Below are 15019 nucleotides of genomic sequence, written 5' to 3' on the forward strand. Positions count from 1 at the left end.
TCTCAAATACTTTTTTAGCTGGTCTGAGCTTAAAATAGAAAAACGAATTACGCAATCATGCTTTAAGACAATACAAGAAGATATATTTTTTAATTTGCTCTCATTTCTCAAGTCCTTTTCAGAACTGATAAAACAGGGTGGCATTTCTACGATTTCCAAACTTAAAGTTTGACAGAAAATGAAATAAAGCACAAAGGTGCCTTTAAATGCCACAGAATGTACACAGAAAAATGCAGTTCACAAAAAACTGGAGATGAATCAATACAAAAACCAATTATTTATTCTCAAGAGGCTTTAATATTGGATGCATGCAGTGGGTGTAAATCTGCAGAACTTATTTTCTTGGTACAGGGTTCTGGGAAATCTGTTGGAGTGAAATTATGTTCAAACACATAAATTTGATGAGCAGCTTTAAAACAATAAAAACTAAAGTAAACCGAAGCTCAAGTCTCCCTAAACCCACATTTATACCTCACTTTTTGTGGATTGCGGAGGGGAGGAGAGGGTTATGATGCAAAGGAAGGTATGGGACGACAATAGTGAAAGTTTCATGCTGAGACACTTACAGCATCTTTTTTGAATTGAATTTGAAGGACAGAAAACTAAGTAAATATTCTTCTTATGAGCTTTTAGCTCAGCCTCTGGGTGAACTCAGAATTCTTAAGAAACTCTGAGTCTCTAGTTGAGTTTTTCCTTTTTTCCTCAAGTCTCTTCTTGTTTAAAAAGCCCTGAGATACGCTGAAAACCCAATCTGCTAAAAACTTTACACTAATTAGCAAACATATTTGTCCAAAATGTTCATTTTTAGTGTTGTAATTTCAAAAGTGTAGCAATTAAGGCACAATTATAATCACAGAGAAATCTAAGGACCTGGTAAAGCGAATTAGTAAACATATTTTACAGGCTAATATATCACGTCGAAGGTCAAGTGTCTGTATGCAATGCAAAGAATGCATTATAGCAAAATGAATAAATGTTTGTGTCTATTTAGGCTGCATCCGTCTCCTTTAAAAGGAAGCATCTGATCACTCCCACATACACAGTCATCTCACTTTACCTTAAGTCAACCGAGCTGACCCTGCCAACCTGTCAATGTGTGGGCCTGAGGGGATGTAGCAATGTGATTTAGGTGAAACACGCTTCATTGGTTTATAGGTGTTAGGCCTGCTGAACATGTGATGGACACACACACACACACACACACACACACACACACACACACACACACACACACACACACACACACACACACACACACACACACACACACACACACAGAGCCTGTGTAGGGAATACAACACCTACGTCTTAATGCATGCTCAATAATTCAGTGAAGGAACTCCCGGAAAGTTGATTCTGTTCATCTGGACGAAGTGTTTTCAGTGGGAGGAATGTTTCCTCACTCTTCCAACTGACTTCTTCATTCTCAGCTGACTGCAGCTTTCCTCAACCTTATAAACAGTTCAGTTGCATAACCACCAAAAGTAGCACCATTGACTAACAGTGAGCCATGAGCTCAGTTTCATGATTGTTGTCATGACCATTGGTCGATGGCCATGATAATTGTTCACAGAGACTTGGAGAATGGCTGCAATTCAAGCTTTGTAACACAGTGAAAGATGTAGTCATGGCAAAACACAGAAGAGCTACCTCATCCACCTACAGGCCAGTGGCTATTCCTTCAATGATGAGGACGTGCACACATCCTGGGCAGGTATGGCTCCTGGTTTGAGCGGGGAGTAAAGGAGGCCATTTGAATGTGGAAAGGGAGCAACCATCGCTAAAAAGAGGAGGAGGCAATCTTCTGACAATCATGAATCTGAGCTGAAGAAATCACTTGGATGAGAGATGAAACTGTATCCTCCACCTACTTCTTCACACATACTCACAAACTGCGTCTGCAGCACACACTAAGACGTATGGAGAGTTTTTCTTGAAGGACAAACATTCCATCTTTCCTCCTGTAACTTGCAGTTTCAGCACAATTGTCAGACTGAGCATGTGCAGCTGCACGTGTGTGTGCATTCTGTCTCTTCTATATAGTCCCGTCTAAAGCAGTCGCGTACTTGTCTCCTCTGTTCGTCCTTTCCAGTATATCCTGTTGGTAGTCTAAGAAAAGATTTTAACCTCGTATCTACATGTTACCATACCGTTTCCAGTTTCAGGTTTCCCAGCATTCTGCTGTATGGTGGAAATATATGCACTCAGTGAGGCTTGAGATGCAATTTACATGACAGCACATATACATCTGGAGACAATTTGATCGATATGTGGGCTATTTTTCTTTTCTTTTTTTGAAAACATCTCCATACATGATAGTAAATACAAATGGCAGGCGGTAATACTTTACATTCTGCCAGATGTTTTAGCCAACTTCTTCTGATCCCTTGTGAGCAGGGTGGAGCCATTTCTTAGAAATACCACTACCTCAGATGGTCATCTAGAGATGTGGTGCTACAGTAGTTAGTGGAGTGTAAGTGAGCGGTGTTATTTTGTCAACTCATCCGAATAGCAGCTTATATAGTTTTTAGCACATTTACTCAATTTTATTGCTATTTTATTTGTGAATTTAGCTTCCAGGTGAGATAAAATCTATATATAAAATCTATATATATATATAAATATAGTTTAAATCACCAGCAAACCTAAAGGAGGTGTATGTAAAGAGAGGCATTTGCCGAAGAAATCTTTATGTGATTTACTATTTCATGAATTGTGCTACACCAAAACCCTGTGGAAGAGTTTTTTTCCAGTTGCGAGTGAGAAAAATAAACACTGGCGTAACATCTTACCTCGCCTTCTCTGTGCCACGGCCTTCCATTCTGAGGGTACTTGCTCTGGCTTTGGCGTTTCTTCTGCCCTCCGTCGGCAAATTTGCACAGCAAAGGCTCCGTGGGAGCTGCAGAGAGAGAAAAGGACAAAATCATGTTAGCAGAAGTGCATTGTGCGACCTTTCCAAAAAGAAAGAAGCCCTTTTGAACTGTGTCCTTTGTCTCTTCTTCTACCACTGCATCTCTTTCTCTCTCTCCTCCCCCTCCCTCCGCTCTGCCTTCCTATGGAGCTCCTACACAAATTCCCAGTCCGGTGATGTTGGCAGGCCCTCCCTATCCTTGCAACGGCTGGCAGCCTATGAAAGAGCATTGCAAGGTATTGTTGAAATAATAATCACAGTAATCGCTCTTGTAAATACCTCTGAGATGGTAACACAGGACCGCTCTGTCAGCCAAAGCTTATTTCTAGAAGGCGTTCCTGTTCCTGACGCATAATCCCTCCGTGTTTTACTGTAACAGCCATCTCCTCTTTTATTTGAAATTTTTATGTCTTTTTCCACTCAGCAGCCATCAGCGTGAGCACCTCACTGGGGTGCATGGTTTGAGAAACGGCTGATATAGACGTTACTGTGCTGTTCTCGGTGCAAACACTAGGGGCAGGCTAAGGGTCCCCGAGATGAAACCGTTACAGAGGATTGACAGATGCTCTAACTTCAGAGCTGGCATCAGCAGAAATAAAGGATGGCTTGAAAATGAAACAGCTGTCATTATACACATTAAAAAAACAAAAAAGAAAAGAGCCCCCTGAAGAGCGACCTCATCTAAGCTGTATCTGCATCAAAAGCCTTTTGTATGCATAATTACCAATGAAAGGTCAATGAAAGTGTTGCGATAACCTAAGCCTGTGTAAAGATAACTTGTGAAAGGGCAGTTTCCCACACTCGTGCTGCAGGTGAGCACCTAAAGAGGGAAAAATTGGCTCAGGCAGATGACTTTCCTGATGAGATAGTGCAGAGAGGAAAAGCAAATCTGAAGACAGTCAATCTGGAGAGAAGAAGAAAGAGTAGGGGGGGAAAAAGCATGAGAAATGAGCGGCTCGCTTGGCTGGGGATCTGGGGGTCTTCACAGTGTCCGTCCCCTTTTCAGTCAGCGTCAGCGAGATCGGAATCTCTTAAGACACAGACTGGGGAGATGAAACAGGGGAAGGGAGACAGTTGTATAAACAAGCAGAAACACAGGAGTACAGAAAGCGTAAAGAACATGAAACAACAAAAGGAGAAGATGGTGAAAGAGATAAGGGAAATGGCTGACCAAGGAATTAGAGTGTGAACCTAAACCAGGATCAAACCCTGGGAGAGTTGTACAGTTCAGCAAAAGTACAGTACACACAGCGCCAACAAGTTTGTCCAAACACTGAACCGATGCTGCTCTGCACCTGGCGGCTTAGGAGAGAGCTGACGGCTCTCCTGTCAACGCATTCACATTACAGGCCTGGCAGCTTGTGACACGGAGGCTTTGTGACGACACTGGCCAATGATGGGGGCTGTCTGCAGGAGGCTGAGCAAAGGGACCTTTCATCACGCCATGTCAGAGATGACACCGAGAGAATTGTTGATGCTTTAATCTCTACTCCCAGATGTTAGAGGTGCTTTGGGTCCTGATAATAATGCAGCATCACAAGACAGGAGAGAAAAAGCTTCTGTCTAGACTGACAAAGCAGTGACAGCCATGAAACAACCTGAAGTTAAGTGAGCTCATGACAAGCGACTTTGTCAGGCGATAAATTGATAAAAAAAAAGAAAAAGGAAAGGCCGAGGCGTTAATGAGCTAATCAGATGATTTGCTTTTGCATTTAATTTTCTCTCATGCCAGGAATGTTGCTGCTGAAAATATGTTTTTGTTAGTTACAGGAGATGTCTGAGATGCAAATGAGATGAAGGCTGTGGAGCTTACGGACTGCATTTATGTGGCTAAAGGGGTACTATGGGGCTAAATGCATGCAAACAAACTCTGGAAAAACAGCAAAAGAAATTTACTGTGTTTCTGTGCCTTTAGGGTCCACTACAGCACCAAACTTTTCAGTCAGCCAAAGAAAAAGTAGCAGGGAAGGGAGAGCGCATGAGACGCTACAGGAGAAAAACAACAAAAGCTCCTCCAAACCTCTCCTTTGGCGCTGTGGGAGATAATTAGCTATTGGAGAAATTTGGAGAATCTGACATAGAGCACGCTGACGTTCCCCCAGTGACTACATCCCCAGTTCCCACAGCGAACTAGCCCATTTGTTTAAGACTCAAGCCCAAGATCAACAGCCTCGCACCACCCCACCCTCCCTGTGAACACACTCACCCTTCTGTAGCCCTGAAACACACACCCTCCTCCTGCCCTTAAAATCTCTTTGCTATAACCTTTGAAAACACACAAAAATAGCCAAAGACACATACGCAGAATAAGCCAGTGCCAGGCTATAAACCCTTCTAGACCTCTCGCCACACGGCGTCATCCCTGGCACGGCCCAGAACAAACTGGGCCACCGACTACGTTCCAGCTTGCTGATCCTGCGTCTTTAAGGTAAAGGCTTCACGTAATGCCTAATTCACTTTGGCTCCAGAATATGTGTTTTCGGGGGCTTCTTGCTATGAACTAATTTACTGCCCCTTTAATGATTCGACATCATGGGAAAAAGACGAAGTAGTTTTGGTCAGAGGTCAACAACTGCCGCTAACAAGGTGCTCCGTGGGAACCCCTAATTGTTTTTTATGTGGGTTGCTGTAGGAACTGGTAAACACGTTAACGAGGGGTGGCTGCGGACATGCGCACATGCATTATGGGCTTTGAAATATGCGCACCAAGACCGACCACAATCCCGCACGCACATGAAAGGGGAGCAGTTTAGTGAGAATAAGATGCCTGTGCTGCCAGCCTCATTTGATCATAGCCTTGGCTCAATCATGCTCCTCAATGTGCATTTGGCTCTGAAAAGATAGTCATGGCATTCTGCACATCAATAGACGCATTACCAACAGACAAAACGAACCAGCAGAGGCATGGAAATGCACTTGTGTAAATAACAGCGACAATAGAAATCTAAATGAAAGCTTGTTGAAATTTTCACTTATTAGCGCTATGTTCATAAGCAATTATTGCTGTTACAGTTGTTTCCTATGGGACTGCATCTGGTCGAAATCAGCTCTTTGGCTGCAGACAAGCACAGTGGCTTTTTTCTCTATCTATAGACAAAGAGCGCTCGTGCGCTCCGGATGGCTTGAAAAGCCAGCTGAAAAACATCTTGATCTATGAATGCAAATCAGTACATGTATTATAACACGTCAATTTCGGCCTGTTGTACATTCATTTGGTGCTCTGAATTGGACTGTACATCTGTTTGGCCTGAATGGTGAAATCAATGCAGGAATGCTCCATAGTTGCAGAGGGGCTGTGTGAAAGGTTTTGCTCAGTGAAACAGCCAGCTTTTCACCATCAGGACAGTTACAAAAGAGGCCTCTAAGAAGGGTTTGGAGTCAAACTGGGCCGGCCTTGCTTTGCTCTCAGAGTGTCCAAAGCAATAAAGAGGGCAAACAGAGGGAACTGTTCAGCCACTTGTACCAAAATATGTCAGCCTGAAAAGATTCAGTGAAAGCAAGCTCTCGACTTCTCAATGACAACTTTAGCTAAAGGTTCCTATGGGTCTCAGAAAAGTCTCAGGAAGGCTCACTGTGTTTTACTGCAAGGACATGTTAGGGGAGAACATGGAAAAGGCAGAAAGAGGACAGTATTTTATTGGAATTCTGCTCTACTCTGATGCTGCTCGAGGGGATCTCTAATTGGATCAACAACTGTCTGATTCCCTTCAGCCAGCTTGACCTGTCTGCCCAGACTGAGGAGGCTGTGTCTTATGGGGAAGAGAAAGAATAAGAGTGGGAGTGAGAGAGAATAAGAGACATAGAAAGGCACAGAGGGAAACAGAAGGCGTTAGAAAGGGACGCTATTCTGGAGAGAGATAAAAGGATGCTAGAAAAACATGACAGGTGGATAGGACAAGCAGGGTCACAGAACAAAACTATAGCAGTGCTGCATATACGTCGCCATTGTCAGAGTCAAACAGACAGCCTCAGAATGGCTGCCAACCTAGAAGGCAGGCGGGAACAGCTTTCCTACAGGGAGGGCTTTGACAGATCCCAGTCGATAGCTCTCACAACTGCCATGCTGGCCTTGCATCCTTCAGCATGGAAATGAAGACAGTCTGCCAGGCGTTTTGCTGACAGGGACGGCACACATGGCTCAATGACACGGCCCAATAAATGGAGCCGGCGCTGAGAGGAAGGCATGGCAGAGAGCGACACAAAGAGGAAAGGGAGATAGATGGAAGGACAGATACAGTGTCATAGACAGACAACGAGACAAGAGGAGATGGTGACAGAAAGAGACAGAGGGGAGAGATTCACCGAGTTTAGAAGTGACAGGCACAGTCCAGTTTTCACTCTTCCGATCCATACTGTATAGCTCATCTCTTTGAGTGGGATGAGCATAGGGAGAAGGATGTCAACAACAGCTTGCTTCTCATCCTGCATCTGCTACACATGCTCAATGGCTATTGATCAGTGCTTGCTTAGACTTCCATAGAGGGCTTCTGCAGCACGCCATGCAGTTCTGGTCTGAGATGATATTATGGATTACGGGAAGGGAAATGGAGGGAAGAGCCCTGCATGCGGGCGGTAGAAGCCTGATCGATGAGCTATTGCACACTTAACAAGAGTAATGTTATGTAGGGAGTCTCTGACATGCTAATCCATCTCTCACTCTCTTTGTCCATCTCCCTCAATCGCATTTCTCTCTGTCGTAGTTATCTCCTGTCTGCATCTCTCACTCCCTTTCTTTTTCTCTTTCTTTCTTCTGTCCATCCATCTATCCATCCACTGCAGAGCACCGAATCCAGACCAAATTTAGACAAATAAACAAAGCTGATGGACGAGACGACCTCCATGTAGGTCTGGCACTGAGTCAGTCTCTAACAGCGCAGACAACTCAAATCGACTGAAACCATCTCGTGGTAATGGGAATACAAAATGCAATTGCCAAGGAATATGCAGAAATCAATGCGAAATGATCTAACAGAAAGGTGAACAATACTCTGCTTAAACACTGAGTTGTAATTATTTTAGCAGCTGAAAATATGGGTTGAATATAATTGCACTTCAAGTACTGACTCTGGATTAATCTGCTTTTGCATTAAATTTGAGAGCCACAAGTGCAGTGCAGCGCCAAACAGGAGGAGGGGTTTCCAGCTGCTCGCTGACTCCTGGGAGACGAGCTCTGATGTACCGGTGTAACGAGAACTTCATTTTAGCTTAATCAGCTAATTCCACTTGCTATTCCCAACACTAAGGTTGCCATGGTGAGTAAATAAATTACTAGAAACAACAAGTGCAGACAGAAGTTTGTGAGTGAGTGAGTCGAAGTTATGCTTATGTGTGTTTGCCAGCTCTAATGAATGGCTCACAATCCTGCATCCATATATTGAAATAACATTTATACAGGCAGACAGTCCCCACTGCATTCGGTCCAAATGGCATAGTTGAGTGCTTCTGGGTCCTGCAGTCAGCTGCAATGTTTAAGTGGCGGTGGCAGATGTTTCTAATGTTAAAGCCACACAAGCTGCTCTACGCTGCCAACATCTTTGTTTCTGCAGTAGGTCTCAATATCACTACCAACTTTATACAGCTGGCCAGGGTGGCAATTACAGTAAAAGTGGCCACAAAAAACGTAAGAGCAGGGTCTGAGATTAAAATGACTATTTGTAGAGTGGATCTGAAATAAGATCCAAGAAAATATGCACCAGGCAACTTAAGCCAGCACTTCAGATAGATAAATCTATAAGTGGGAAAAATAGACTTTGGTGTTAAGGATATTGATGATGTGTTGTACTCTTCAAAAAGCTACATCACTTGTTCCCCACTGAACTGATGAAACAAGCTTTGGAAGAACAGACTAGTTTTATTTTTCAAATAATTTACAATATGCATGAGAATCTTCTGGGTCTGGGTTTTTAAAGATAAAGTTCACCCCCAAATTTTCCACTGGCCTGTATTGCCATCTAAACTGACTTTGTATGAGATACCCAGCTTTGGAGACATCGGCTGCTGTGATGTCTACCTTTTTTTGGCTATAATGTATGAAACTCAAAGCACTAGTAAGCCGGTGTGAGAAGTTTCATAGAACTTTCAATGAATTCTTCTTTTAGTTTTTGCATCTGCCAATCAAAACTAACATTACAGCTCAGCTGATGAAGAATGTCATTAATGTTTACATTGCAGGTAGGCTACAGTCCCATGGGCCTAGTCATTGGTAGTCCATTTGGCAACCAATGACTGTGAGGGAGAAATGTGTATTTTCTTACTAGATGTGAGTGGTTGCTGGCAATCACTATAAAACTGAATGCTAAAGGCATGTTTGCACAGGTCTAGAGACTGGTCAGCAACCACCTGGAAATCATGTGTCCTAAAAAGAGTCAAAATGAAGTCCACAATGTTGCACGGAAAACTTCATTGATTTACTTTGGTTGGTTAGTTATGAGTCATCAGTAGTTTGTGTGGAAGATGCAGACTTGTCTGCAAATACTTTCAAACTACTTGCGAAGGAGTGTTGAAAATGTGCAACATACGAAACCGTTCGTCTGCAAAGTAAAAGTTGCACCATTTGAAATGTGTTGATTTCAAAGGCACACCTTTTACTTTAAAGGTGAATGCTCTCCATTTCTAGTTAGCATCATAATTTTCCAAGTTTTGCTACAGCTTAGAGAGTAAGTGGTGAGTTTCTGCAGACAAATTGGCATCTTCTATGCAAACTACATGTGACTGTGGCTGCAAGTGACCAAAGCAATCAGAAAGTTGTGGTTTAGGAACCTCTCTGTGTCGCCAGCAACCACTTTCCAGCTGGTTCGGGAATACACATTTTTCCCTCACAATTGCTGGTTGCCAACCATTCTCTTGGCTGGTTAACTCTTCAGTCACACTGTTGCTGGGCGTAGTTTTGGAATTTTCTAGAATAAACTGTTCACAATAAAGATTTCTGGATTTCTGGTAAATAAGGTTAGCACGTTGTTAAAGCATGATGTTTTGAAAGACATTTCAACAAAATTTTTAAAATGTATTATTTGGTACTTCTGGCACCATGTGACAATTACTATTTAAATTTATTATATTCAAGAGAAGAAGAAGACATCTGTGATAACTTTAACACTGGGCTTCACAGTTTAAAATGTTTTAGATGGATCGACAACACTACAAGCCTCAGGTCAAATATGTACAATTGATTGTAGGGTGAACTTTCCCTTTAAAGGTTATATGGTTATATCGGGATAATAATTCTTTATTAAAACTTTCAGAAAAAGATAAACAATAGCATTAAAATATTGACCCAGTCTAAAAATGAACATTTCTTCTGTCCATCCATCTGTCCAGGGAATTAATACATAAGCCTTCACTGGCTTGACCTTGTGGTGTGAAACAAGTTCTGGCGTGTGAAACTGCCCTTTTTTGGCTGTGGCAGAAGAACACAAGAGTAGTTGTTGCCGGACTTTGCCTGTGGGGGTTGACTTGTGCTTCTACGCTCTGTGTCACTGCCTGTGTGGGCAGACAGTGAAACTAGCTCTGTCCCTGTTAGCAGAGTATTATAACACTGCCAACGCCTCCAGTGACCCGTGAAAACTCCCATCTATAGAGATGAATCATACAGCGCTTTGTAATTCAACTGAACTGCCCATCTACCAGACCTACAGCAAATATTTCTCAGTATATATGACACTGGATCAGAATCAGAATAAATCAACTTTAAGCTCTGACAGTACGCCTTAAAATGTATCATGTACTCTATTGTTCTGTGAGGGGAGGTTTGAATCTCTTGTGAAGGCTTCATCACTTATATCTAGCATTAAGCCTGAATGCATATTAGCATCTTACTCAGCTTTACACACCTTTCGTTATCATATACAGCAAAATGTAGGTTTATTTATCAAGGCGAGGTTTTGCTGAGTGGGTTATTTTTCAGCACTTCTCTGCTTGACATTCAACAAAGTTACTCAAATTCACACTAGGAGTGCATTACAAACAGTCCTCTATTATTGGCTAGTATAAAGCTCTGAGGAAATAGTGGATGCTGGGTGTTTTTTTTAAAATAACATCTTGCCTCTCTCGGAGAATTTCCCTGGTGGTCCACAGACCCAAACTTCTGGTTCTCTTTATTATAAGCTTATATAACCTTTAGGTTAGCGTGCTTGAGAATTGCTAACAACATTTGAACATAAGCAGAAAATACGCTGCAAATGAAAGAGCCACATCAGTTAGAGTAGCACACAAAAGGCAGTGTGTCTGTTAACTAGGTTTCCACCGTAGGGGCTTCCAGTAACAACGGTATGGACAGGAAAGAAAATGAAATTACAGCACAATAAATGAATTATCAATAAAAAGCCTCAATACTGTATCTGAGGGAGGATCAATATGCCAGAGCCGGGCTGCAATGTGGGCCCAGGGCTGCGGGTAGCCAGATCAATAATGTCACTGGGGGTGATTGACGATCAATGCTACCAGTGACATTGATTTATGATCGATGAAAGAAGGGCACCGACTAATAAGGGGGGAAAGGGTGGAGGGGAAGTGTGCATGGGGGATTCCATAGAGTCCCCTTTACTGTAACTGATTGGGGATCGATGAAGAGTGACACCGCGGCTGATTAGGGATCAGGCCGGTCTCGAGCAGAGGAAGGCGGCTATGTGTGAGAGCATTTGGTTGGTTGCGTGGAGACCGGCTTGTCTGAGCTGAGCAGAGCTGCAGAGACTGTAATTAAAGCTGTGCTGAAAGGAGCTTTCCACTGTTTGATAGAAGCTGCAGGTGCAGCTCTCTTTGCTCTTTCACTTTCAAAAGAGCAGCCATGCACACACACCCACACGCGTATAGTATACACTCTTTTATGCTCACTCAGAAACATACAGAACACACACAAACCCAAAGACGGCGCAGGAAGATCTGCACTGTTTTCTTCCACCCCACCCTCGCAGAAATCTGTCACCAGCACTGACATCCTCTCTCTATTCTGGCTTGTTTTCAGCCATATTTAAGAAATTATCACTGCTTTTAGAGTCTTCAAACTAACCCAAATGACTTAAGCATCACTACTGAAAAGAATGAATTAAAAGTAAAGAAATAAAGAAATCTTTATTTCTTTATCGTCTTTCATTTCATTAGCTAACTTGTGTTAGATTTGACCTTTCACATTCAGGTGAGACTGGAAATTAAAGGAGCATATTTTATATTTTACAGTAGCTACAGTAGTCACATTTGCTCCTGATTACTGAGATGAATGGGTCACACTCATGTGAGACATAATGCTACATTTATTTAAGCCTTTGACACACTTTTGTTATACACTGTACATATTTGTTATACTACACCTGCTGTAAATTAAGTGCAAACAGATTTGTTTTCAATAAAAAGGAAACAACAAAAACAGTTACAGTATGGAGAGCTGGCTTCATGACTTTATCAGCTTGCTATGAATGGAACCGGCTGCTTTAACTCTAGATTACAAAGAGTCGTTGCCATGGCCATGAAACTATTAAATCTAGTTTCTGGTAGATTTTGTATTATTTAACCTCTGTTACACCCTGCACACCAAGAAATTTTTTTTAAACTGTGCATTTCTTTTCTATCCATTTTTTCTTCTTCTTCTTCTTTTTTTTTTTTTACATTCACTGCTTTTTTTGGTCTTAATAATATAACAGTGGAAGAAAAGTATTCACTGTATAATTAATAATTCTCATAAACAAAAGCGGCCACATATGCGGCACCACAAAGCCAGTTTTCATGAAATTCAAAAGCCACAGTAAGGTCCAAAGTCAGACATGCATAATCTTTGTCTCAAAGACCCATGTATGTCTCAACTTCAAACAGTGCATCAGACATTCCCAAGACTCATAATTCATTCATTTCTTAGGTATTCTCTTTGTTCTCAAGTAGCGTTCACACTAATTCTCCTCAGTCTTTCCAAAAAAGTTGCAAAGTGGCATCGTCTTTGGGTTCAACGAATACATCGACCGTTTTCTGAGGAAGCTGCAAAAAAAATATTGCATTTACTGATAAGATTTTGATTTTGTATTTGAAGGTCGTTCTACCGAAGTGAATTAAACAGACAAAACGGCACACCTTCTTATTTCTATTGCGTTACACAGTGTTTGCTTTGAATATGCTTATTTGGTTTTGGCATTAATATGGATATTTTTCTTTAAAGAAACCAAATACCAGCATTTAGAGGCAGATTGTTAAGAAAGAAATGGATCAAACGTAAATCAAAATCTGACCCTGCTTCTTTCCTTGTCCATGCTTCACTGTTTTCTCCTCAGTCTTTATATAAAAGAAAAGAAAACACAAACACAAAGAAATGACAGGAGCTTGATGACACATATCTCTTTTGAAGAAAAAAAAACATATGAACTCCCATAATAGCTATGCTCTGTCCTCTTTGAGACAGCAATATCGGAACGAGAGAGAAGGGTTGACCTGTGTAGAGCAAGTCTGAGTAAGTCCCTGCCTAAACATCTCAGACGTGATGAAAGGCTTTGTTTTTCTCAGCCTGCGTTAATGGGCCCCAATCGATGTGGGAGAGCTGTGTTTTTTTCCCCTCCACATGTCCTGACCCTTGGGGAAACACAGGGAGGTAATGTGGGAGGGTAGAGATATTGACACACAACGTCAATATCACCAGGGTTCACAAACAGCGGCGCTTACTTCAAGTTGAGGCTGGCTCATCAATGCAGCATCAACAACAGAAGTACAGCGCAGGAAGTGCTGGCAGTTAGTGCAGACTGTAAATTAGCGGTAAGATGCAAAACAAATACTGATGTAAAACTAATGACACTCATCAGTGCTTACGATTCTCCCTTCCAAAACTACCCACCTGTCTCAGGCACATACACACACGCGCGCAGAGCGATGCATTCACCTCACTGATGCCAAGAATGTGCGGCAGCACAGCACTGCAGCAGAGGCAAGCACATCTCCACACTGGCTCTCATCTGTCACCAACAGCAACTAGCCTGCCAGTTGCCATGATGTGCAGCCTAATTGGGGGAGCTGATGAGGTCTGATGAGGCCAGTACTTATTGAATTCCCTGGCCTATTATATGGATAATGCTGGAGAGGAGCAGCCTCCCTCTCCTTTCCCATTCTCATCCATTCACTGTCCCAGCAGGGAGCTGCCGGCTAATCCTTTCTTGTTTATAATGGCTGAACGAACGAAAGGGATTTGGACACGATTTCCCCTCGCTAGCACACATCTAACACTCCCCAGTGTTGATTTTACCTCATAATGGGTCTATTGGACAAGTTAACCAGATCCCAAAACCCAGCTCAACCCTCTTGCCTGTCTTTCCTTTTCCTTTTCAGGAGGAGAGGCAGGGACATTGTTGAATAATTAGACTTTGAAATAAATGTTCTTTTCTTTTTCAAAAGCAATTATCAAACATTCAGTATGTGGCTGTACAGTATTCAGCGCTTTATAATGCATGTGTGGGACAAAAAGGAGAGAGAGAGAGAGAAGAAGTGTCAAACAGTGCAGCGGAGAAAAGGGGGAAAAAAGCTGAGGAAGGCAGAAGTTGGAGAACAGATGGCTGAATGGCAGGACAACAAACTTTTAATTCTGTGCGTCAGACTGGTGAAAGAGATGGAGACTGTGAAGTCGCAGAGGGGTGCCAAGAATACTGCTCAGTATGGGACAGCACATCAAATTCCATTCGAACTGATGAAAACTCTGTGATTAATGCCTTTGCTGCACAGCACTGTAAAGCATCTGAATTTCAAATTTAAAGTTTCTATGGAAGAATTATGCATTTAGGTGGTAGGACATTCATCAGTACCAGCTCTATTGTGAGGAGAATCCAATAAAGCACATTTACTCAGATGAAGACTGCGAGAAGAGCAGCAAAGGAGCAAATATCTGACTATTATTCTCAAGTGCAGGTACAATAAGAGAGTCGCATGGTTATAGTAAGTGACTCAAACTGTCACTTACTAACTAGATGCGCGGTGTATTTCTGATGTATGCACCCAGCTCTTTGTCTGCCTTACTATTAAAAACAACAAGCTGCTTTAAATCTCTGACATTGTGATCACCTGGAAAATATTGTGTTGGTCCCCCCTTTTGCTGCCAAAACAGCCCTGACCCACTGAGGTTCCACTAGACCCCTGAAGCCATGCTGTGGT

The 15019-nt window shown here is 42.3% G+C and overlaps 1 protein-coding gene across 3 annotated transcripts in view; it reads right to left on the reverse strand.

Annotated features, from left to right (window-relative positions):
• Nucleotides 1-15019, reverse strand: part of LOC101479418 (RNA-binding motif, single-stranded-interacting protein 3) — a 313618-nt gene that overhangs the window by 42899 nt on the left and 255700 nt on the right. For all 3 annotated transcript variants that reach the window (XM_004549004.4, XM_004549003.4, XM_076879451.1), the window contains one exon: nucleotides 2793-2899. In XM_004549004.4, the coding sequence (XP_004549061.1) occupies nucleotides 2793-2899 (107 nt within the window). The remainder of the gene's footprint in view (nucleotides 1-2792; nucleotides 2900-15019) is intronic.

This window comes from Maylandia zebra, linkage group LG22, assembly GCF_041146795.1.
Source record: "Maylandia zebra isolate NMK-2024a linkage group LG22, Mzebra_GT3a, whole genome shotgun sequence".
Classification (NCBI taxonomy): Eukaryota; Metazoa; Chordata; class Actinopteri; order Cichliformes; family Cichlidae; genus Maylandia; species Maylandia zebra.